The sequence below is a fragment of the Grammomys surdaster genome, unplaced genomic scaffold, assembly GCF_004785775.1.
Source record: "Grammomys surdaster isolate TR1022 unplaced genomic scaffold, NIH_TR_1.0 125834, whole genome shotgun sequence".
In the NCBI taxonomy this organism is placed as follows: domain Eukaryota; kingdom Metazoa; phylum Chordata; class Mammalia; order Rodentia; family Muridae; genus Grammomys; species Grammomys surdaster.
Window position 1 is genome coordinate 861,666 of NW_021620662.1, and position 22,612 is coordinate 884,277.

The 22,612-nt window shown below is 39.5% G+C and overlaps 1 protein-coding gene across 1 annotated transcript in view; it reads left to right on the forward strand.

The window, feature by feature from the left end:
• The window catches only part of Fam160a1 (family with sequence similarity 160 member A1), a 158,276-nt gene that overhangs the window by 84,190 nt on the left and 51,474 nt on the right, over positions 1-22,612 (forward strand). Inside the window, exons 4-6 of the mRNA XM_028789475.1 lie at positions 6,077-6,703; positions 15,632-15,790; positions 17,602-17,688. Coding sequence (XP_028645308.1) covers positions 6,077-6,703; positions 15,632-15,790; positions 17,602-17,688 — 873 coding nt within the window. The remainder of the gene's footprint in view (positions 1-6,076; positions 6,704-15,631; positions 15,791-17,601; positions 17,689-22,612) is intronic.

The following is a 22,612-nucleotide window of genomic DNA, read 5'->3' on the forward strand; positions in this document are numbered from 1 at the left end:
TACTTCCTGCCTCCAAATTCTTGCCTTCCAGTCTTTCCCTGACTTCAGATGATGTATTATAAATTGTCCAAGATAAACCTTTGCCTCTCCAAGTTGTTTATAGTCATGGTGTTTTATCACAGCAAGAGAAACCCCAAGTAAGAAGTGTGTATTAATTATACATAATAATAAGTTCATTTTTGTACTTTTATATATGTAATATGCATTTTTATCATATTCACCTCTCATTACCCTGATTTGTCCCCCCTACACACACACACACACACACACACACACACACACACACACACTCCTATTGACCCCTGCAAAAAGAAACTTTTTTGAATAAAACTGACAGTGGCATAAACAAATAACTAGAAAATATTGGCAGACATTTATGTCACTTAGCAACAGAACAGTAATATTTCCCTGGTAGGGCCTGTGTCTCCAGCACTTTGTGTGTTTTAACTATCTCATGTAGCTCACATTGATTTGAGCTCTTGGTCCTTGTGGCTCTACCTCCCAAGCCTTGGGATTAAAGGTGTGCACTGCCACACCCCACCTTATTATATCTTAAAATCCCCAATTCAGACAAGTCTGTGCGGCTTCTGATAGAGCTGATATCCTGCAAGTGGAGTGAGTAAACCTATTTTACAAGGACATTGTAGTTTTACTGTTAAAAGAAAGAAAGCCAGTGGTACATGCTTATAATTCCAGGTTCTCAAGGAAACTGCAGATTCAAGATCAGCTTGGGCTGCATAGCAAGTTCAAGGCCACCCCAGGTGACTTAGAGTCTGTCCTAAAAGCCAAAACAGATAGCAGCAACAATAAAACAAACAATAGCTTGAGGATGTAGGTTTAGTGGTAGGCACGTACCCAGTGTAAGGCAAGGCCCTGGGTTCAATCTCCAGTTCTGAGAATAAGAGAAGGAAGGCAGGCAGACAGGAGGGAAAGAAGAGAGAGAGGAAGGGAGGAGGATATGCAGGGAGGTAGAAAGGAAGGATGGACGGAAGGAAGGGAGGGAAGGAATGAGGGAGGTAAGGAGGGAGGAAGGGAGGAAGAAAAGAAAGGAAGAAGGCAGGCAGGCAGCTGGCTTGCAGCCCTCGTAAGACCCTGTAGAGACAGGTACTCAAGGAATCTCCCAAATGGAAAGACTCAGCCATTAACTAATGAGCAAGGACAAAGTGGAAGCTTAGCTTCTGTTGTAGTTGTTTGGTACATAATATGTAATTTGGCCCATGACAGTTAAATCCTCCCCTTCTGTGCAATGGAAAATGTTGCTTAGTAACTTAAAATTTTCCACAAAGGCCACTTTAAATTAGCATTCCAAAGGGTTTGGAACTGTGAGTTCTTTTCACGTGACTCTCTTGAAATAAGTGTGCCCCAGTCGAGGTGCCATAATCGCCTGTTACGGAAGGCCTGGGCCAACAGTAGACTGGACTGAAGCCGGTCTCCTGGCAGAGAAGCACTTCTGTTTATCACAAAGAATAGTCATTTGATAGCTCGAGGGAAAGTTATGATTAATGTGGACCTTTCTTTTGTTTCTTATTTAGGATTCATCAGTATTTAATATTCAAGCCCATTATCACTGACTGATGGGGCCATAGTAGGGACCAAGGGTAGGAATTTCTGATGCTCCTTATGAAAGAAGTAGGCTATTTAAAAATTGTGTCCTTAATAGCACTCACATATAAAGGTCAAATGGCTTTGAAATTAGGTTAAATTTAGCTGTTTTGATCTGATGGTAATTTGGAGTCCATTGTTCACACTGTTCATTTTGTGTTTACTTTTAAGTTATGTTAATTTATACATGGAATTAAATATGATCCAGGCTCACATTCCCTGCCCCCTCTCACCCACACCCCCTCTGGAGATGAATAAGATGCTTAGCTGTGATGAGTACATCTATTGTTTTTAACTGAACTGGTTTACTTCATGAGTGTGGGCTTTTATCATATGCTGATTACTTTATTAAATATTATTCTCAGTTTAATAAACTTGTTATGGAAAGGAACTGTTTACAAAGTGTATTTTGTTGGGTTTTACTCTCTCTCCTACTTCGACTCTTCCAGAATCCCCACAGCTGATGGTACGCATCTTAGAGGAGGCTTGCTTGATTATGACAGAGCGGCTAGGCCCAGCAAGGACAAGCCTGCAGGAGGCACTGCATGCAGCCTCACAGTGTTGAGTTTCACTACCTACCAGTCTAGGTTAGAGTCAGCATAGTGGGTAAAACTGGCAGCAGGCAGAGGAAGCAGGAACAAGAATAAGAGGGTTTGATGGCAGTGATGGGAAGATAGAGAACAAAAGGGAGACAAGGAAGTCCAGGTCACATCAGGAGTCAGTTTGTAGCAGCTGGGAGACCTGGCCCCAGGTGGATAGAAGAAGCTCTTTGGTAGTTCGGTGCAGATTGAGCTCTACCCAGGAAGCTTGAAGGATCCTGCTAGGGTAGGAGCCGGTCCCAGGTGTGGCCTCAGAGCCCACTTGAAAAGCAGGTCACAGGTGTGTCTGCTGGCAGGGACAGGAAGGAGAGGGAGCCTGGGAAGGTCCTACCGAGAAGCAAGGCTCAGGATCTGTAACAACATGGGCACAAAAGCAGCCAGCACTTGCTAAACGTGGGTGCTCTGTGACTCACACACACACCCATCTCCCAGGCAGTAAAACTGCTGGTCAGGGTTGGGAGTGAGGAACGGGATTCAGGGTGTCTGCTTCCTTCCAGGACCACAAATCTTTCATTTCTGTGGATCATTCAAACTCTGCTCTCAGGTTTCTCTGTCCACTTAACCCAGAAGGCTTAGAAAGTAGCTGTCCTAAGGAAGGCTAACTTAGTTAATTTTAAAAACTGCTAAACAAGGCCTACAGGTAGCTACTGATCTCTCAGAGGACCAGAATTCAGTTCCTAGTACTCATGTCAAGCAGCTCACAGTGCCTGTAACTTTGGCTCAAGAGGATTTGACACCTTCTGACCTCCACAGGCACCTGCTTGTGCATTTACACACACACACACATACACACACAATTTAAAAACTATAAATTTTTAAAAAAGCGGCTACACAATTTATGTTCAGGTATAAAGTTCTCTGTTCTCTGAGGCATTAAAGACATGGGGTACCATGCCCAGCTCAGTTCTCTTTTAAAGATATTTCCTAGTAGGACTGGGAATTGTAGCTCAGTGGTGGAGTTCTTGAGTTGAAATTAATATTATGTATATATAATATGTATCAATAATATATGTATATAACATATATCAATAATATATGTATATATTATATGAATAATATAAAATATATATACATATATACATACATGTAGGTTAATTAGTCTGAAGAAAGTGATTTATGGTTGTATGAGCTGTATGAGTTGTTTTGTTATATTACATACATATATTAGATACACAATAAATATTTGCTTAAATATGTGACATAAATATAGATCCTTATAAGTTTATATTATATAGGCATTCCAGAGAACTGGATTTTCAATAATTGCTTTATCTCAATATTTTTCTTCTCTTTTTATACATTAATGCAAAATAACCTCTTTGATCTTTTAGATTTATATTATGAACAGTTGTGAAGCAAGTTACAGGAAAGAACGAATTCATCTGAAAGTCTCATTTTTCTTTGTTTTCTTCTCTACCTTCCCTCCCTTTCTGATTTGTTAGACATATAATCCATGCTGGCCTTGAACTTGTGATCCACTTTCCAAGTGTTGAGATTACAGGCATACACTGCTATTCCCAACCTTGTTTGTTTTTCTCAAAATGTTTGTGACTTATTTTATGCATATCATCAGTGTTGTGCACAGGAGTGTTTGCCTGCATGTATGAATGCGCATCATGTGTGTGCCTGCTACCTGCACAGGCCAGAAGAGGGTGCTAGATCTGCTGGAACTGGAGGTAGAGGGCTGGGAGTTGCTATGTGGATTTAGGAAACTGAATCTGGTTCCTTTGTGAGAGCAGCCAATGCTCTTAACTGATGAGCCACCTCTCCAGCCCCTATCTTTGCTCTTTAGCAAATTCTTCATTTATATTTATATATAATTTGTGTGTGATGATATGATTCACTTACATAACAGTAGTTATATTGTATAGTGATATATTTTGGTTATAATTCTCTTATTCTTAACCATCTGAGTCAACAGTATTTTTATTTTTCCTTATTGGAAAAGAACACTGACATAAACATTTTAGACATTTTCCCTCAAATCAGATTAACAAGTCAAAGGGCAAGAACAAATTCACCACTGTAACTGCACATTGCCAGATTGTTTTTTTTTTTTTAAGAAAGACCAAGGTGGTTTGATATAACACTACCCATATATAAAGCAGTCCAGTTTTAGACAGTTTACACAGTGAGCAGAGTGAGAAGTGTAATTGCATTTTACCTGGAGGCCTAGCTGTAAATACAACTCCCACAAACAGACTCAACACCCAGACTTTGAAATCACAGCAACAACAAAGCACTAGCTGATCTGTCCTTCAGAATGCAGAACCTTCAAGTTAGGGACTTTGGGGACTGGAGGATGTGTGGTGTTGAAGAAAAGCCTCTTTAGGCACAGTGTGTCACTGTATTCCTTCCTGTAGATGTCCTCAAAACCCAGAGCCAAAGTGAGCTTAGTAGGCCTGCAGGGAATTCTGGAGCACCTGGAGAGGTACAGGATAGTAAGTGCTCTCTGGTAGGGTGTGAGAAAGATGTCCAATGGCTGCCATGTGGCCAGTAGTCAGTGGGCCATGTATCATTTGAGTGACTGCTGAAGAAATGCCCTTTCTCGTGAAAAATGTCAACTCAAAAGTTTTAGGGTCACTTTTTCCCTTGTGACACAGTGTTATCAAATTTATGTTGGAAATGAAAGAGATCATGGATGGTGTGGAAATGTGTTCATTATGTCAGGGCATGCTTACCTGGTCCATAAAGATGTCCTTTTCCTTGCTTCTGACAGGAGAGAAATGGAGACCTTTTCCTGAGAAATAATTTCCCTTATTGCTCATGCATGCTGACACAGCATTGTGTATTTGCCAGCTTCCTCCAACAACTCAAAAAACCCTGTTACCTAAATACAAAACATGTAACAACGCATCATAGAACTGGGCCAGGAGGGAACTGCCAAAGGCAAACATTGCATTATATGTTATTCAGAAAAGCAAAGAGAAACAAAGACAGAGTCATTGATAAAATGCCAGATGGTTTTTAAAGTGTCATGTGGAGTATTTTAAAGGGAATAAATTGAATGGGATCATCATGGATATTCTATGTTACTAAGGTAAATGAAAATTAAGATACAAAATAGCTTTACTTTCAGGTACTCAAGTGTACGTATCAGTGGACACAGTGAGGTTGGAAGCTTCAGATCCCAGCAGTGGGAAGAAAGAGAACTAGGCCAAGGATGTGGCCTGACCTTTACAGATGCTGAGCAGATGTGTTTGCCTTAGCCATGTGTTAGGTGGCATCCGATTTTGTTTTATTAGCTACTTTTATCACTGTGTCCAAAACTTTCATATCACTTCAAACTTCCGGAGTTTATTTTGTAATTGATTATCTTGGAGAGATGTTTACTTATTTATTTAGCTTGAAGAATGAGATGTTCAGAGTCTTCAGACATTGGGTTTTGTGTCTATGCCTTCTGTTAATCAATTCTACATGTACTAGCTTACAGTTTCTCACTTCCCATGTATTGCTCTGATTCCTGTGATGTGTGTGGTAGAAGAGGGCATCCCTCCAAGTGGAGAAGTGAAGCATAGTGCTTGTGAACAGCATGCAAAGAGTTAGGTTGCTCTGCTGAAGTTTTCAGAAAAACTGCATTTTGGGAAGAAGCCAGGTTTCTTTTTACTTGTTTTATGGATTTAGAACTTAAAGGCCATGTTGTTTTAAAGATAATTTAAGGGGAAAGTAACTTTTTATCTCTTTGAATATAAAAGTAATTATTACTTTTGCATTCTTTTTGCTTTTCTTATCCTTTACATTTTGACATATTCGATAATTATATTGTATCCAGTGGCTCCTGTGTTTTTTTGCCAGTTTGATAAAGCTGTTTGTGAAGTGTTTTGGAAATTATTATGGTAAGCAGCAATAGGTGACAGGTGTTTGCTATATTGCAGGTTGTGAAAATCTTAGAAAAGCATGACCCCTTGAAGAACACCCAGGCAAAATATGGATCCATCCCCCCAGATGAGGCCAGTGCTGTGCAGAACTATGTAGAACACATGCTTTTCCTGCTAATCGAAGAACAAGCCAAGGATGCTGCAATGGGGCCAATTCTGGAATTTGTGGTCTGTGAGAACATCATGGAAAAGCTCTTCCTTTGGAGCTTGAGACGAGAATTCACGGATGAAACCAAACTTGAGCAGCTAAAGATGTATGAGATGTTGGTCACCCAGTCCTACCAGCCTCTGCTGCACCATAAGCCCATCCTGAAGCCCCTGATGATGTTGCTGAGCTCCTGTTCGGGCACAGCCACCCCAGCTGTGGAGGGAAAGCTAGTTGTCCTGCTCAACCAGCTCTGCTCCATCCTTGCCAAAGATCCATCCATCCTGGAACTCTTCTTTCACACCAGTGAGGACCAAGGGGCCGCCAACTTCCTCATCTTCTCTCTTCTGATACCCTTCATTCATCGAGAGGGCACAGTAGGCCAGCAAGCACGGGATGCTTTGCTATTTATCATGTCTCTCTCTGCTGAGAACAGCATGGTGGCCAATCACATTGTGGAAAATACCTACTTCTGTCCCGTAAGTCCCTCTCCTTGGTGTGCTTTCTCCCCATCCCATCCCCTCCTCTCATGTACCAAGAGTGTATGCTTTTGTTCCATTTGTCCCAAGTTGTACCTTCGGTGGCAAGGTGTTCAGAGGAACGTGCTTGGAGGCAGCAGAGCTACCCAAGTTTCAGTGCTACAATTTGGCTAAGCAGCGACAGCCCAAAATACCACTCTAGACTCTCTACTGTTTCTCAATTCATCTTTGTTGGGTTGTGCAGAGAGGTTGATTATACTTGCACTTTTAAAATTCATAGCCTTCCACATTGACTCTGCTCCACTGGATCAAGGCATGAGGTAAGACCCCTCACAGCTAGTTTGCCAAATTAATTTGTTTCTCAGCAAGATAATGACTGTTAGTTGTAGGTCTAAAGCATTGATTTTATTTTAGAAATGACTGTATATTTGCAGTGACACAAAGTTCTCTACTTTGTATGGTTTCTTAGTCCATGGTATGGAAACAAATTGGTATATGTTAGAGAAGCCAATGCCCAGTCTTGCCAGGAAAAGATGCGAGCAGTATGGAATTTTCAGGGGTTCATAGGTCTCTGAGTGATTTCAGTGTTATACTGGTTGGCCAATAGCTATCAATACTTTCTAAGCTTGGTGAGCACTTCTATTATCTATTCTTTTTACTAGTTTTTATACGGTAGCCTTAAATATGTGAGATAGTTTGGAGATTCTTGGTGAGTTTTGTTGGAAAAGGCAAGATAGGTTACTATGGGTAGGTAATAGGGTTTTTGTGTTGCTGTTAGTTAACACCATATGGATGACTATAGATCAGGAAAAGAACACTCCCTAGAGGACATTTAGAAGTGTGTGTGTGTGTGTGTGTGTGTGTCTGTCTGTCTGTCTGTCTGTCTGCTTAGCATGGGGATATGAGGTTAGTGAAGAAGGGTTCACCCACAGTCAGTGTTCACAGAGTGTACTAACAGTACCAAGTGCAGGCAAGATTGTGGAAATAGGAATTCATATATTATTACTGGTGGGGATGCAAATTGGTGCAGCCACTTTGGAAGATAGTTTGATAGTTTCCTTTTTTTTTTTTTAAAAAAAAAAAGGTGGTTTAATTATTCATTTTTATGTGTATGGATATTTTACCTGCATGTATGTCTGTGCATGTATGTAGTGCTCATGCAGGTCAAAAGACAGCATTTGATCCTCTGGAACTGAAGTTACAGAGGGTTGTGAATCACTCTATGAACTCTGGGAATTGAACCTAGGTCCTCTGGAATTGCATTCAGTGTTCTTAACCAATGAGCCATCTTCCTAGTTCAGTAGTTTCTTATGAAACATGGTTTTATCATATAGCCTATCATTTGCTTCCCTTGGTATTACACAAAGGAATTAAAACTTCTGTCCATACAAATACCTGAGCATGTGTGTTTCTAGCTTCTTTCTTCATAGTTTTTAGTTGTAGAAGCAACCAAGATGTTCTTTAGTATGTGAATAAAAAATGATCCACCCAGATATTGAAAATATTACTCAACTAAATGAAATGAGCTTTCTTTCTTTATTGGATATTTTATTTATTTACATTTCAGACTCCACCCCCTTTCCCTATTTCCCCTCCCTAGAAACCCCCTATTCCATCCCCCTCCTTTTTGCTTTCATACCATTTTAATTACATGCAAGTATTAAGGTCAGTTCTAGGTTGAGGGACTAGCAATACAATAGATGCAAATAGTCAAGGAACAAGCAAGACAGTAAACACAAATAGTCAAAGAACAAGCAAGTCAATAAACAAAATTCCATGAACACTCCCATGATCACTGTTTCTAAGGGCTTATCAGGATGACCAAAATATCTGAGCCTACTTCCCTGTCCTAGCCCAAAGTCCTTTTCATGTTTGAAGCCTATTTCCTTGTTTTAGCCTAAAATTTAGATTCCTGCCTGAAATTACTTCTTTGTTCTAGCCTAATATTTAGATTCCTGCCTGAAATTACTTCTTTGTTATAGTCTAATGTCAGATTCCTGCCTGAAGCCTACTTTCTTGTCCTCGGCCAATGTCAGATTCTTGTCAACCGGCCTCAAAGACTCTCCACCTCTCCCCCTTTTTTATTTCATTAACAAGACTGAGCCTGCCTTAGGTCATTCTAACAAGAATGCCTTCCTTACCTGTCATGGAATATGCATTCTCAAAAGCAATGCATTTCTGTCTTTAGGTTGTTAAGGCTCTGTGCAGAAATGAACCTGTCCTTGCCTTGCCAGTCTATTAATTTAATAACTCTGTCTGGGGGTTCATTTTCAGTTTCAAACCATGTATTTTGGCTGCCAACATGTTGATGTTGTTAAAGACAAGCTTTAACACAATGGGCAGGAATAAAAGTATTCCCTGGACAAAAAGGCTGGGCATGATCAAGCTATATATGCCATTCTTGAAGCTTGACCAAAATAGAAAAACTAACCTCAGGCCATGGGTAATTTTATCAGCAGTATCTGTCACCTCAATGCTCAGCAGAGCAGCATTCTTTAAATTCATAAGCTTACTATGCAAAGTTAAAACATCTAGAGAGGTGTTAGAATTATGCCAAGTACACTGTTCAAGTGTCTTTAAACTTGTTCCTAATTATAATGACTACCACTGTAAATTTTAGAACTAACACGAATCCAATGGTATTTGGCATGACACTCGAGATGGCTCCTTCCTCTTAAACTCTGAACCTTCTTCCAATAATTTGAAAAGGATAAAGAGCATCAATCTGCTGTTCCAAATGCCTATGTAAATCCTCTTGTATATTCAACACATTAGTAACATTTTTTGCTAAATGGTTAACAAAAGTAACTGTCTTCTTGAAAACCATCAGCGATACTGTGTATTAGCTTCAAGACTGTAGTCCGTCCTGAGGATGGTGACAGGTTGGTATTGGGAGTGGAGTAAAATTTGTCTGTTGGCCCTGCAGAGTGACTGATCCTCACACATGTGGATTGACTGATCCCAGATCCTCACACACACTCTACCACTCAGCCATACACTCCAGCTGGTTTTAAAAACATGCAGAGCACTCTGAAAAAACTATAGCAAAATGATAAAATTTGATAAGTATTGCTGGTGGTTTTCAATTCTGTTATTTGCTGATTATCTGTAATCATTCATAACTTAAAAATTCAAGTGCATTGGGAGAAGAATGGGGCGTGGTTTTAGTGTTTAAATTTCCATTAACTGTGTTTAAGCTGATTTCAGTAATTGTTGCTTTTACAAAAATGTGTTTTAAAACATTGTACAGTTCATTTAAATTTGAGGGAAAAACAACATTGCCAGCTGACCTCATTTGCTAGAATAGAAGACAAGTTTCTGGTGTTAGATTACCCCTTAGGATAGAGCCCATAATTTCATTTATACTCAGTTTTCCATAATTACTTCTGACAACATAATTAAAATAAAAAGTCCCCTTTATGTTGCAGATAAAAGCATATGCTATTAACCAACCAGCTAAGGGCCACAGTTGACAAAAAGCTTTCTCTAATTAGTATGATTGTCAAAGTGTGTTAGCATCAGCCTGTTGGAAGAGTAATGACTCTCTTAGCAAACTGGACTTTGTTTGGAAACCTGTGTCTTCAAACTTGATAGAATGAACTGGCTGGGTCTGCTCTCTCATCTCTTAGTTCTCAAGAGAGGATGAGAATACAGTTACCCTAGCAATCTGGTACCAACTAATGGTGGGCATTAAATGATCCTGTCTCTAGGGTTTTTTTTTTTTTTTTAACCAAATGTTGATGGTTACACTTAGACCATTTGTCTCATGTTGGCAAAGTCTAGTATCCATAAATCAGGCCATGCAAATCAGAGCAGGTGACCTTTAGGTACAGAACCACAGGTAGGAAGTTATTTATCCCATATCCAAAATTTATGAGGCTTTTTATTTTGGCAAGTTGTATCAAACGCTCTCTACCAGGTGTTTTGCTTCTAGCTTCCAACCAAAGCCATCTGCTAAAAATCTTTGTTTCTGCTAAAATTAACTGAGTACCATGGGATGTTTAAGGATTGACCTTGACTTGCTCAGTGCTGTATGCATGGCTTGTCTGTCTTCCATTACTGTGTGGAAACCATTGCTCTAATCCTGCCTGTGTTCTTTTCTTTAACCCTTACAATAGCTCAGCTCATTTAAGTTTATAGAGTTTAGTAACTACCAGTCAATGCAAAACCACCTTCGTCTGATACTAAAGCTGCTTGTTGTAGCTTTCCCACACCAGACTGTCAAGAAGTTAATGGTTTTCATTGTTGTTATCCATTTGGCCCTTTATAGTGATCCATCCTTTCTTCCTTTTTTCCTTTCTTCCCATGCATGCATGTGTGTGTATGTGTTTCCATGTTTAGAGGTATTTACAAATGCATACATATATACATACATACATACACACATACACACACATATACATATGCACACACATATATTTGGTTGCCTATATATGTGCATTTATGGGTGTGTATGTGTGTGCGCACCTGAGGCTGATGTCAGATTTCTTCCTTGATCACCTACATTATCCATTGAGGCAGAGTCTTTCAGTTGAAGCTAGATAGTGCTATTTTGGCTGCTGTAGATACCTAGCTTGCTCTGGGGATTTCTTGTCTCCACGTTCTGAGCACTGTAATTATAGCCACACCTCCTTGGCTTTTATGTGGTGCTGGGGATTGGGATTCTGGTCCTCTTGCTTGTGCAGCAAGAACTTTACCTGCTGAGTCATCTCCCCAGCCCATGATAATTTCATTTGAGGATACTTTTGGGAGAATATAGTGAAAAGTACTTGGTTAATATTTAATGTATTGAGAATAAACATGATGTTTGACAATTTTGTGGTCTGAATCAATAGAAGGCTAAAAGAGTACATTTTATTTTTAATTACTTGTTGAATGCAGATATATGTGCCTTTTATAATTTAGTTTTCAAGTTACACAATGAAGTTTAAAAGTAAATCACTTTTGATGTTAGTTCTTGAACCTAAAAACAAACCAAACCAAACCAACCAACCAAACAAACAAACAAAGCCCACCTACACATCTCTGTGTGCTTCTCCTTATCCCTGGTCCTGCTCCCTTGGTATTCTCTGTATTCTTGAGGGTAAGAGTGGTCTTCCTTGTGATCATTATCTTGGGTAGGTAATGGTGGTCTTTTTTGTGATCATTATCTTGGGTAGGTTATGGTGGTCTTCCTTGTGATCATTATCTTGGGTAGGTAATGGTGGTCTTCCTTGTGATCATTATCTTGGGTAGGTAATGGTGGTCTTCCTTGTGATCATTATCTTGGAGGCTGGCTTCTCCCTCTCTCCTGGCATGACTTGTTCTCTGTTTAAGCACAAACCTTGCTATGTATGGCCCATAGCCCCTGTTCTAAAAATGTGTGGAATGAATCTGAACTCAGAGCCTTGGAAGGGAATACAGTTGTCAATAGCTGTGAACACACACACACTCCTGTCCCTTCAGAGTATGTAATGCTTTTTATTTTGCAGAATATTTTTCTCAAATTGTTTTTGCCACTCTGAGGAAGATAATGGCTATTGACTAGCCTTATCTTATGGTGACAGGAACATGGTGGGACATCCTCCCTCCCAGCTGTCAGTTCTGCATGGGGTGTGTCTTCAGTCTGGGCAAGTTTCCTGCTGTTCACATCCTAGCCCTTCCCTTTTAGAATACTCACTTTAAAAGTGAATATTAGGTATGTATTATTTTTAATTACTGTCACTGATGTATGTAATTTGAAAATTAATGTTGCTGTAATTATATTGATATACTGAATAGTTATTCCCAGCTTTTTAGTCAGACAAATTAAGCTTGTCTTTATGAATTCATCTTCAGAGTCTCAAAGTGGTTAAGAAACCAGGAGAACACAGAATTAAAGTCTTTGTTCTGTGGTTAATTTAGCATGAGTTAGTAAATGTAATTGATTTTTAAAATGTAGCATCAAGATTAGACTTCTCTTCTAGGGGACTTTTGGGCTCTGTATGCTTTTGCCAGAGGTTTCTGATTTATAATAGGCAACTCACTTGGGTCACATTCAAAACTAGTATTAAAGTGATTTGTATAGGTATGTTGACAATGAATTAAATACTTTAAATAGAAGATGTTTTCCTTGGGGGCCACAGATGCCCTGATTTTTAAAGAGATAAAGGATCAATCTTACTTACAGTTTTGTTTCCTATACTTAGCACCTGACCTGAAATTAAGTAGTCAGGCTTTTTTTTAATGAGTAAATTAATACGATAGCTCTATCTATCTATCTATCTATCTATTATCTATCTATCTATCTATCTATCTATCTATCTATCTATCTATCTATCTATCTATCTATCTATCTTTGTCTCTAGTGTTGCTATGGTCCATCAGTTTCACTGTCCTTTATTGTACAGCATGGGCTCCTGTACCACCTCAGCTCTTATCAGTTTCTCCAATGGCTTCTTCATCTCATCTCTTTGTGCTAAGGCCTATCATGTCTTATCATTGAGTTCATTGCGTTAGTCTTGGAAGATCACATTTGAGACTCAACACACATGACTGTATCAATCACCCATATCTCCAGTATAGATTGAGGTGACCAAGTCTAATCAGGAGAGATGGAGAAGACAGATAGTAAACTGGTATATTCCAGAGAGGTGACTGTCTCACCAAGGGAGAGAGGACAAGGAGAAAGGAGAGGTAACAGTAGTCTACAGAAATTTATTCCCCTGGACTTTAACATTTCTGGCTCCCATTTCTGTGTTTGTGTTCCTTACACCAGGCTCTGTGGATTATTGCTCCTTGTCTTTCTTTTCTTTGCCTTCCTCTCCACATCCTCTTTTATTTGTAGGCTCCAGTAGCCTCCACAGGGTTGGCTCTAGATGGCCACCTCTAGCCTAGAGCACTCTCCCAGGCGTCAGACCCACACAGCTGTCCTCTCCACCCAGGTGTCCCAGAAGTGTTTTGTGTAGGGCCATAGAACCCTGAAGGATGTGGCTCATATTTACCTCTCTGTTCATGTGGTCAGCCCTTTCTGCTCTGACAGTGCTGGGCTTCTCAGTCTTGGAGGACACTGTCTCTTCTTTCTCCTTTCAGCTCTTGTCCAGGCTTTCCTCTGTTTGCAATAGTTTTCTTTCCACCATCATTTTCTGTTTCCTCTTCAGCAGCCTAGACAGCACTTCTGAAACCAGGTCCCCTATTTTGCTCCCTACCTTGAAGTCTGAGTAAAGCACTTGATTTATCAACAGCATCCTAAATTTCCTATTATGCATTTTAGAAGTTTCTGACACCATTATAATTCCTTGTTTGTCTTTTGATGGACTGGGAGATGAGTGAAGTGTGCCACTATTTCTTTTCTAGGCCTGACTCAGAATACCTTCTTGAATGTTTTCATCCATTTGAGTAAATTCAGGGTCTGTGCTAGAATGGTATCTTTTGGAGCTGACTTCTTTTTCTTTCAATTTTTAATAACATATGTCTTTATTTATTTTGTGTATGCCTATAAGTGTATATGTGTGGGCATGCAAATACCATGTTGTAGTGCGGAAGTCAGAGAACAATTTGCTGAAGAGTTTTCTCCCTTCATCACGTAGGTCCAAGAATAAAGCTCAGGTGGTCAGGTACCAGGCACCCTTACCTCTGTGCCATCTTTCCAGCCTTATAGATGGCTTCTTCTGTGTAGTCTGTGCTAGTCTATACATTTGCTAAGTCAGGATGTCTGAGATGCTGCATAACTAGCATCCCTTCCCAAGTGGGAAGCCCCACGCCCTGTGAAATTCACTGCATCTGCAAGCTTCTGTCCTGTAAGTGTTCAGCATGAAGTGTGATCCTCTTTTCACACTTATCTTTTAAAGATATATATATATATATATAATATTAATATTATTTTAAAGATATATATAATATTAAATATTATATTATGCTATATAATATATTATATAACATATGTAATATCTAAGGTATTATACAATATATCATATTATATTACATATAAGTATACAATATAAATATATAAATATATAAATATATAAAATATAAACATAAACAACATATTAATATATAAACATAATTGTATATTATATATGATTTATATATTTTATATATAACTTACTTTTACATCTTGACCTCAGTTTTCTGTCCCTTCTTTCCTCCCAGTCTCCTCCCATTCACCCCCTGAATGTTTGAAGTTCTTCACCTCACTTGTCTGGTCCAAGTATTGTCACTAGAGTTTTAAGAGCAGGGTACAAAGGTGAAAAGTAAATCTCGGGTTCTAGCTTAAAACCAGCTGTGTTGGTGAGACCATCGCTCTACTGGCATGGCATATCACCTCTGCCCGAACCTTTGTCACATAGCTCAGTGACCTTCGTCCACACTCACTTCTTTCTTCTGTTACATTGTTTGTGATGGTTAAAGGAAATATACATGAAAGTGTTTTCTAACACGTAAACTTCTAGTGTCAGTCAGAACCCTTAACATGCAAGGAATCTTTCTCATGAAACTACTCAGCATCCCTACTTGTAAGATGGGACCCCCTCCATCCCAGGCTGCCTCCCATGGGCTAGTATTTACACTGGCATACTTCTTTATTGGCACTCACCAAGTTTTCATGTACTGTGTTTCTAATGAGTTTGTCCGTTCCCTGAACTTCTTGAGTATGAGAGTCACATTTCATTCATCTATATGTTTTGCCTTCTCAATTGCTGGACTCCCAGCTCATCCTGGTGCCTGGCATAAAAGAAGAATCACCCTCACCAACCTCTTGACTAATAGCTAAGAAGCTCTGGATTTGCCTTGCTGTCTGCTGGGGTAGCCTTCCCAGTCCATCCATGTGTTTAACCTTTCCTATCTAGTTGCTACCTTCTCACATTATTAATCCCCTGCTGTTCAAAGTTTGGTCTTTGGACCAAACCATAGGCATCCCTGTGACCACGGGCTTCAGATGAGATGACTTTGCTTTTTCCGTTTCTGAATCAGGTACTTGCAACGGGACTCAGTGGCCTGTACTCTTCACTGCCCACAAAGCTGGAAGAGAAGGGTGAGGACTGGCACTGCCTTCTGAAGGATGACTGGCTTCTGCTGCCTGCCCTTGTGCAGTTCATGAACTCTCTGGAGTTTTGTAACGCAGTAATCCAGGTACTGAAGCCCAGAAGCTATCCTGGGCTGGAGTCTGATCAGAGCTCAAGCCTTGTGGGGGATTAGCGTGTATAAGCATGCTTCACTATTCTAATTTCTTAAAAATTAACTCTTTGCTAATTTTGAGAAGTGCTTATGGAATAATGATGCTTTTCTTGACTCCCATTGAGTATCTTGAAATGAGTGAAAATGATAGGCTTCTGAAAAGTTCCAATTGAGAACAAATGAAAAGATTTTATTTCTCTATAAAAAGTGTTATTCTGTTTTGATTATCCACTTACCCATCAAAAATAAGTTTAGTGGCTGGCTCATTAAATAGATATTTTTAGGCTGCTTAAGTACTCCAAATTATAACAATTTTACTTCAAGGTCTTCCTGGGAGCTTACAAAGGAAAACACTTTATTTTGCTTAATGGTGCACACTACATAAAGAATATTGTTATCCCAATTGAATTTGGAAGAAGTTAACAATCTTCTTAGGTACACAAATTTGCTTTGAAATTGGCTCACTTTAGGGGAAAAAGCAGCCACTGAACTCTTGTGTATCTAGCTTTTTGATTAGATTTTTTTTTACCCTCAAATTTCTTGTTACTGTTTTCAATAAAAATCCAATTTTATATATGTTTAAGGCTGTATTAAGTTTTCATCAAAAATTTCTATGTAACATAAATACTACCTTTATATTGGATTTATTAAGAAATCAGGTTTGTTTTATGGTGATTTTTAGGGTGAAAAATGTTACTTATAATCTGTTTATCTACCAAATAAAGAAACAGCTTCTGGAGGAAAGTGAAAGTGAATTACTTCACTTCCCATCTCATTTTTATTGCTAAGTCAAAGGAAGTCTTATTTGTATTTAAGATAAATGGATTACATTTTAAATTATTTTCCTTTAATATTATATTCAATCAACATTTCCTGCAGAAATGTATGGAAATAAAAATGATGAAACTACTATTAGCTCCTCTTCAGATGTACAGAGAGAGGTTGTCAGTAATTTAAACAGCTTGCCTTACTTCCCTAGAAATTGCTTTTTACTGTATGTTTGATTGAATCTTTCTCCTCTCTCTCTCTCTCTCTCTCTCTCTCTCTCTCTCTTTCTGTCTCTTTCATTAAAGCTGCTTCTTTGGGCATGGTGAAGAACAGGAAAATTATATATTTATTTGAAATTAAGGTCAAACATTATTTAAATAATGTTTTAGGGTTAGGGAACCCCTGAAAGTATAAAATACATTATTAAAGTTTTGTCCATGTCACTTAGATTTTGAAAATCAATTTTGGGAAGTAACACCAGCAATGTTTCCTGCTTTTGAACAACTGTTCACTTTTTACGAAAATATTTTACAGAACCTTTCTTCCCTAAATATCAGAAATATCAAAAAATGCATCTTCAAAATTCTCTGTTAGCAAAATAAGTGTGTTTAATTATTCTTTTCTATAGTTACACTCTTTTAAAAAGGTAGTCACAGGTAGATATAGAGCCTAGAAGGAGTTAAGGGGCAAAAATTATACTTTATAATTTATTCATTTTTAACTTATAAATATTTATGCATAGTCAGTCTATTCATTGTCTGTCTTTTTCAAGTCAATTTTAAAATTAACATCTTTTCTATAGTTGGAAGTATAATTTTAGCTGTTTATACTGTAATAGATATTTTTAAAAAATCACATCATTGTGTGGTCTGAAGTATTATTTAACAAGTGAAGCTTAGCCCAAATTTAGCATTTCTTTTTTAATATAAGATGAAGACAGAACTGTTTGGTTTTGAGGCACCATAGAGAGTGAACCCTGTCATCTGCTTCTGTCTCAGGTGGCTCACCCTTTGATCCGCACTCAACTCGTCAGCTACATTTACAATGGATTTTTGGTACCAGTATTGGCTCCTGCCCTCCATAAGGTCAGTGATTGGCTAAGGTCATCTGTCTGTTCATAGTATGAGGGAAATGGAGGAAAGGAAACGCAGCATAATTGAGTCAGCAGTGGATATAGCCTTATTTTTCTCTCGTTCCACCCAAAGTTATTAGTAGTCTCAAACATGGGTCTTAAAAATATCCATGATGGGGGTCCATTTGGTATAGTGGAATGTCAAGTTGAACAGCCTATAGGAGAGATGAGGCATGGTCTTTGAGTCTGGGATCAACTTCAGTTCCTGGCTGGGGCTGCTGTGAATGTTCTGTTAGGCTGTCCTGTGAGGCACATCTTTCCTAGAGAGTGCATGGGCTGCTGCGGGCATGGGAAGGACAGAGGTAGTGCCGGGCCACAGTTTTACCTCCTCCTTAATAGAACATGATTTTCTATTATAACAATTTTGCGACAGTAGAAAATTAAAGTGATGCCATGTTAAGATCCCACCAAAGGTTGGCTGTCTCATTAGCAACACTCTGAATGCCTATGGCTCTCACTTTATATTTAATAAGTCAACTGATATCTTTTCCATTGTGAGTTATTATGAGACACCCATGGACCTAGCATTCTAATTTTAAGGAGTCTTGTTCTCTGATTGGGAGAGAAGCAAGAATTAAATTATAATGTGGCTTGGACAAAATGCCCTTCTTTGTGTATATTTAAATTACATTTTATGTGTTCTTATTTTATTAAGTTAAAAAACCTGGATTCTAGCAGTGCTGAAGGGTTGCAGTATGTGCTGCTGGGTGTCTGGCTCAGGGCAGCCAGGCTCAGTGAAGCTGTTGCTCTCTCGCTGTTTAGTGACCTTTTTGCTCAGTGGACACATTGTGTGAAACAAACTGTGCTTGGTCTGATATGGCATTTCTTCAAGTTACTTTAGTGTTTTATAACACAAAGAGACCAACTCTGTGGAATTAGAGCTGTCTTGGGAAATGCAGAGCATATGATTGGAGAACTCCTGCCTTCCGTATTTCTACGCTGTCCTTCTATTGGGTAGTATTCTGCTATTCAGGGATGGGGTGTATGTCTGGCTTTGGAGGTCTCTAAATCTGCATGGGCAAGAACTTTCCTTTTCAGTGGAATCCAGCAGAACTACTGAAAGTGTTTGCTGTGATTACAGACTCCTGAGTATAGTCTTTCTTCCTCATTTATTCCCTAATTATCCCTCACTCACCTGCTGACACTAGTAATGCTATTTATCACTATTGTATTCTCTATACTATTTTGTTACTATAATTAATTAATATACTTTAATGTTATAGTTGTTGATGGAAATTCTTTTTGCATATTAATGGGATATCAAGTGATGTTTTGATACACATACAGATTAATATAATGTTAAAGTCAAGTTAAACATATTTATCTTCTCAAACATTTATCATTTCTTTATGGTGAAAACTCCTCTTGGACCTTTCTAATAGTGTAGCCCATCTAGTTATCTGTAGACACCCTACTGTGCACTAAACCAGCAGAGAATCTTGCTGTGAATCTCACTGTGGCTTAGCACAGTGAGTTCTGTAACTGAGCGTGAGCTTGATTCACAGAGCCGTTGTAAAGACCAGGCTACCTCACTTCCCCACAGCACTTAACAATGGCTGAAGAACTGAGGCATGAGCCATGCATGTTCAACATCCAAATCCACAGAGGCTAACACTCCTGTGTATTTTGTTCTGTGGGACCTGTTTATTGCTGAGTGTGGACATCTCCTTAGATTTAAGAAGTATGGAAAACCAAAGTAACCAACCAATCTACCTACCAACCTACCAACCATCCTACCAACCTACCTACCAGCCAACCAATCAACCTACCAACCAACCAATCAACCTACCAACCAACCAACCAACCAACCAACCAACCAACCTACCTACCAACCAACCAACCTACCAACCAACCTACCAACCAAATGAAGAACAGCACACAATGGAATGTTTAGGATGTGCCAGCAGAACATGGACAGTTGTCCCCTTTTCAGACAGTGCTTTTCAAGAGTGATTTTAAACAGCACAGTATATCACCTGACTCCATTCTTAGTTATGTACATAACTTAAAATTGGAGATTTTAAAGCCATGAAGTTAATACATGTTTATTTTAAAAGTCCATATAGTATAGAATACAAGAGATGAAAAGTGAATGTTTCTCTATGCTCCAGATATTTCTATTTAATGTCCAGAGAGACCAAAGACTGATTGTTTTCTAATTATTTTTCTTCCCATTCTCCATTTTTAAATATTTTTGTTCCTGTTTTTAACATTTATAATTTAAAGGGTTAGAAAGGCAGGGACAACCTGCCCTTCACCTCTGGCTCTCTCAGTGACAGCTGGTAGGCGCCTGTCCTAGAGCCGCAGATCAGGGACAGACACTGAGAGAAGGTCAGAGCTGGATGTATCTTGAGAGGCTCCCAGTGGGAGCACTCAAATCCTACTTCCTACACCTCCCCTTGGGTACTGAAAGAGTTACTTCAGGTCTGGGCTCAGGCCTGCTATAGGAATTCCCATTGTGTTTTGCAAACTTCAGATCTGCTTCCCTGACAGAAGGGCCTTAGTCAGTCTTCTAAATAAAAATCCCTTTCTTTGTGCACTCTCTCACCTAAATCATGCATAACTTTTTAGTTACCTGCCATCCGTGTAGGTAGGTTATAAAGGTGAACTCATACTGTCTGCCTCATAAATAATACAAATAAATTCATACTTAAAATTTCTCCACATTACGATCAATATTTTTCAACAGCATTTCTTAACCAGAGATTAAGCATTGCAAAACTTAATGAAGGGACTTCAGAGATATCTCAATGAATGAAATGCTTTCCATAGGAAAGGATGCAGATCTGAATTGCATACCCAAAAATCCACATTGAAAAGCCAGGCTTGGTATCTTATATCTTGACTCCCCATGCTGCGGGGACAAAGAAGGGCTATGGCAGGTGGAGACAGGTGGATCTTGGAAGTTCTTTGTGCAGAGCTTCAGATTTAGTGTCAAAGTCTGCATCAGGGAGGAAAGGAAGAGAAGGAGGAAACACATTTGACATCGACCCCTGGCTTATACGCATGGATGTACACACCTCCACCTACCCCAATAAATAACAAATCAGATGCACACCACATCCCATGTGCATGCACACTCACAACCTTGTGAGTAGGAAAAGTGGGCAGGGGTGTGTAGGCTGATGGTGGACATCCCCACAGTTGCTTCTCGCTGCTGCAGACAGGCAAGGGACTCTGTTCACAAAAGCCTGCTCTCATGTTGTCTTCAGCCAAAACTGAGACATGGCCATTAATTCCTCAGGATTAGTGCAAGGCTCATGAGTTTCTTTTTAAAAGGCTGCATGACTTTCTTCCACAGTCATACATAAGCTAAACACAGAGGGAAAGCTCTGGGGCCGGGAGTAGACTTTGCTGAGCATGTACGAGGCCTTGGGTTCAATCTCTAGCATGAGAAATAAAGGTTACTCAGAAAGCCCTGAACACAATGATTTTGTCAATTCATTTGGTATAGCGTCCTACCTTGCTGAGTACATTTGGTGTCTTGTCTACCTGAACTAGCTCAAGGTTCTTGATTTTAACCTACTTGTGTTAATATTTGTATGTTCTGTGGAGAAAATATTAATATACCTTGTTTAGGGTGGTAACCCAGACCTTCTGAGGATTTTATATAAAGCATGGCAGATAAATATATCATTCTTCTAAAAGTTTTAAATCTCCAAATACATTTAGCCTCCACAGTTTGGGATAAGAGATGGGATGCCTACTTTGGACATTTTGGGAAAGGGTTCATTTTGTAAAAGTCATTTTAAAGAGAATGTTATTGATAGATATAGTAAGCAAATACATTCAGTTGTAGATATGTATATAGGCATTCAAGGTGGTTGGTTCTTTTTAACTTTAGAATAAAGGGTACATTGTCTGCTTCTCGTATGTCTATCTGGTTAATTTGTCCAAGCTAATATTTCAAAGCTGAACGTTCATTGGTTAGTTGCACTAACCTGCATTCTCAGAGAAGTAGAAGCAAAGGAAGGATTAAACAAACAGGGATTGTACTTCAGGAAGCAAGGCAAGAAGGCACTTGGGAATCAGGTTGACAAAAACTATCACTCCTGGAACTTACATCACCTGTCACAGTGTCAGAGGGAGAGACATGGACCTTTTATCTGGAAGTGGCACATGTCTTTCTATTCGTATGTCATCCTCTGAAGATAAGCAAGGCCTTAGGTCACATCCTCCCTCAGAGAGAAGTTCTCTTCTGCAGCTTTATCAGAAGAAATGTTTTGGATGTGAATGTTTGCCCTAGTGACTGTCATTCATATGTCAGGGTCCCAGTAGAAACAGGTGGCCTCAAACTGTGCTATGAGGGGATCTGAGGAGCTAAAGAGGTTTTGAGAGGGTGACATTTCAGTGCTTTAGTGCTGTTTCAGAAACCATCCTTAGAGCTGGACTTAAGTCGCCATTGGTTGTTAGTGTGAGTCACCACCTGCACAGTGGGACAGTCCGGCTCTAGGGCCTGGGCCTCAACTGAGATCATTACTGTGACCAGGGCCTGAGCATTTGGGGCTGGCTGGACATTCCTCTCCCCTGTGCCTCTTCTTTCTATACAAGTTTAGCTGGAGCTTCTCCCAGCGTGGCAGCCTCAGCTATTTGGGTTTTGAGTCGTAAGTCAAGATCTCAGGACTCCAATGTCTGGAGGTTCTGAAGCCTCTAAGAGTGCGTGGTAGCTGTGGCCAGGGTCGTAAGGACCTGGGACAGAGTCCCTCCTGTTCAGTCTCATTGGTCACACATCACAGACCTGGATACAGAGCCTGTCTCTTCATTCAAGAGCATAAGGGAGTCTGTGGCAAATTTACTGTGACCATAGCACTGAAAGGTGGTTTTTGTGTGTGTGTGTGTGTGTGTGTGTGTGTGTGTGTGTGTGTGTGTGTGTGTGT